This window comes from Cystoisospora suis (genome assembly GCF_002600585.1).
Source record: "Cystoisospora suis strain Wien I chromosome Unknown contig_5199, whole genome shotgun sequence".
Lineage (NCBI taxonomy): Eukaryota > Apicomplexa > Conoidasida > Eucoccidiorida > Sarcocystidae > Cystoisospora > Cystoisospora suis.
In genome coordinates this window covers 2,809-6,449 of record NW_027157990.1, presented here as the reverse complement: position 1 = coordinate 6,449, position 3,641 = coordinate 2,809, and the positions used below count along the sequence as shown (strand labels likewise).

The window sequence follows — 3,641 nt, the reverse complement described above, 5'->3', positions numbered from 1 at the left end:
ATCTGCTTACATATATGAGTCTGCATACACCCTATACGAGTCTATATCTACCTATCATTAATCTATCTATCTATCTTTACTCTATCTATCTTTCTATCATTAATCTATCTATCTATTTATGTGTCTTTACTTGATCTATTTCCTCAAAGAGAGAGTAAGTAGAGTACATATGTTGCTTTCGTGTAAAGAGGCTGGTATAAGCAAAGAGTTAAATTTACACTTCTAATCCCCTCTCTCTCTCTCGTCAAGCCTTCTTCACACAAAGCAAGCACATATATATATATATATGTATATACATACAGACAAATACATACATAGACATATATATATATATACAAGGATTAGAGGTAGAAAAGAGAATAGATAATTACACTCTTATCTTTCTCTTCATCTTTCTTTTATCGTGGGGTGTCTATACACCCGAGACCTGGAGGAATCGTGAAGGTCCTTCTGTCTGTTTGCTTCTTTATCCTCTAATTATATCATACAACTTCCTTCTTTCAACTATATTCATTTCTATCCTACATCTCTAACGATCTCTTGAAGAAGCACTTTCTTTCTTTCTTTGTTCTATATTTCCTTTTCGTCTTTTTTCTCTAGGTCACTTGAATGAGCTGCGTGAAGTGTTTCCGAAGGGAGGTCGAAATCTCTCAAAACTTACATGTGCGGGACTCTTCATTCTTCGAGTGTATGTACAGACCATTGCAACACCCGAAGAACGGTGAGAAAGCAAAGAAGAAGAAGAAGAAGGAAGAAAAAGAAGATGAGTGAAAGCAATCTTTTCTCTCTTTCTTTATACCAGTGTAAAAGCCCTAAAAGAGAACAAAGAGGGGGAAGGAAAGTGCAAAGAGAGAACCCTCTTGTCTCGCCTTGTTTCTCTTGAACCTCTTTCTCTCTATCGAGGTGTATGTACACATAGATCATCTATGGATCTTCATTCTGCGAAGTAGAAGTTAAAGAGAGAGCTGTATGGGCTTGTCTATAGATAGATCTTTAAATATGTATATATAGATAGATATAAGTAGATGGATAGACATGTCTAGATAGAGCTCTATACTTTCTTGTACATCTATATAGAATATATATATATATACAGTTGGTTTACTTCTCTTCTTTGTTTCTTCTTCTTCCTCTATCTTATTGCCTTCTTTCTTTCTTTCTCTTTCTCACTCTTTCTTCTTTCTCTTTCTGTCTTTCTTTCTTTCTTTCTCATTCTTTTATTTATAGGTCAAGTTTGGATATTCCAGAGATTCGTAACTTGTTGCTAAAGCTTTTGGATGCATGCAGGGAGAGAGAAAAAGAGAGCTTAGACCAGGCGAGAGAATTGATAAGAGAAAGAGAGAGAATAAGGAGAGAAAGAAGAAATGTCTTTTCATCGTCACAAGAAAGAGAAGAAGTGGAAGCAGAAGAATTAGCACGAGAGGCCCAAGAGCTTCAGGTGTATCTACACAACTCTAACAGAGTAAGGACAAACATCTTATCATTCACTTCTTTTCTCTTCTTCTTCTTCTTCTCTTTCTTTCCTCTTGCCACATTCTCTATCTCTTCATCTATTCTATACAAATAGACATGCAATCTAGACATACTTCATACACCTATATACATATACACTCATACTTAAATAATTACATACACTTGACTGGATATATCCATCTATAGATATCGGCACGTCTCTTCAAGCTATCCTTTCTCTATCTCTCTATCTTTCATGTATCTTCAATCTATCTATCTGTCTATCTCTATCTATCTATCTGTACGGAGAGACGGTTTATAGTAGGATGTATAGGCGTAAGGATGTATAGAAGACGTACAAGTGCCTGCATGCAGGTATGGATCTATTCATAGATGTGAAACAGCGCTAGCTAGGTATCTCAACACACAGGCCTATCCATAGAGATACAAGACAGAGAAGTCCTCCAGACTTGAAAGATGAAAGCCTGCATTCCTTCTTGTCTTTCTCTTTCTTTCTCTTTCTCTTTCTCTCTTTCATTTACTTCTTCTTTCTTTTCTTCTTTCTTTCTTGTTTCGTCTGTAGGAGGTGTTGATCCTGGTCTTGTGTATAAGGCAATTCCTTCTTTTGTCGTGTCTAGTAGAACTCATCGAGGAAGATCAGGCGAGGCTCCTCGATGACGCATGCGAACAGATTCTCCTCAAAATTCCCCTAGGCAAGAGAAACAACACACATCTACGATTCCCTATTCCTCTTTAAATTCTTCTCTCTCTCTCATCTATCTTCAATCTATCTTCAATCTACTGATGTGTCTCTAATCTATCTATCTATCATTAATCGATCTTTAATCTCTCTGTCTCTCTTGTTTCTTTTGCTCTCTTCTTCCTGTCCTGATCTTCTCTTCTTATATAGACACATACTTTTCTCTTGTCCTCTTCTCTCTTGCCTCTTCTCTTCTCTTTCACCCCTGTCATATGTACGTAGATATCTAGATGTGTAGATATATATATATATATATCTCTCCTCTAGTGTATATATGTTGTATATCTGTGTATAGATGTGTATTGGCACATGTATAGGGTGATTCGTCTGTGTATGTCAGAGAGATAAGGATAGTCGACAGGGTTCATTTTATCGCTGGAGTTCCTACTCTATGTCTCAGATCAACACACTCGCCTTTTCAACTCTCTAGACAGATCAGTTTCGCTCTTCTCTTCTCTCTTCAAAATGCCTCCATGTACAGAACAAGCCTCCCTATACATGGTCGTCTCTAGAAATATATCTATATCTATATCTATACATGACTAAAAGTCTAGATATCTTGTCTATCTTACTGGAGGCAGATTCTCATCATTCCCCAAGTGCTTGTATATATATATATATATATATATACATATATATATATATATTTGAATGTATAGAAGTATATACGTGTATGTATATATTTATATATATGAGTGTATGTATACATCTATGTATATGTCTATGTATGTGACTATCGGTTAGAGAGAGGCTGACTGATAGATGCATAACTGTCTGTGTTGGAGACACGTCGATACACTCACATGTACATACACATATATGAATATATAGCTATATATTTATATCTATATATATCTATCTATATTTTGATGTATAGGTTTGTCTATGTATGTGTATGTAGGGGGTGTGTATGCCTATGTGTATCTGTGGGTATTTGGGTGTCTTTTATATTCTTTTCTTTCTCTTGGTTGGCATTGTATCTCCTAGCTCTCCTTCCTTTACCCTTCCATACCCCTAGAGATGTACGTAGAAACTCTTGCACCTATACAATGCTTTCTTCTCTTCAAAGGAGCCTATGCATGTATACATCTCTAGGCATTTGTATATGTGTGTATCTACATATGTATAGAGGGTGTAGATTCATGTATGTGTATGAGAGAAGTGCTTGGAGTCGCTTCTTTGCGTGTTGTGTGTGTGGTGTATGTACAGTCGACTGTTACCGGCTGTTGGAAGAGAATCTAAATCCTCTCGAGACAAGGGTCCAGCCTCTTGTAAATTCTTCTTCTTCTTTTTCTTTCTCAAGAGAGAGAGATCTCCAAAATATCCAGTCACGTCTTCTCTCGTCTTCTATCGGCAATGCCTTGTGGCCTGGTAGCTCACGAACTACTTTCTCTTCTTCTCTACTTTCTCTTCTTCTCTTCTTTCTCTT

The 3,641-nt window shown here is 36.6% G+C and overlaps 1 protein-coding gene across 1 annotated transcript in view; it reads left to right on the top strand.

Moving 5' to 3' along the window:
* Positions 1-602: 602 nt before the first annotated feature.
* Positions 603-3,641, top strand: part of CSUI_008978 (uncharacterized protein) — a gene marked incomplete at its 3' end in the record, with an annotated part of 5,074 nt that continues 2,035 nt past the window's right edge. The window contains exons 1-4 of the mRNA XM_068069097.1: positions 603-721; positions 1,228-1,462; positions 2,036-2,164; positions 3,422-3,583. Of these exons, the coding sequence (XP_067918927.1) occupies positions 2,134-2,164; positions 3,422-3,583 (193 nt within the window). The remainder of the gene's footprint in view (positions 722-1,227; positions 1,463-2,035; positions 2,165-3,421; positions 3,584-3,641) is intronic.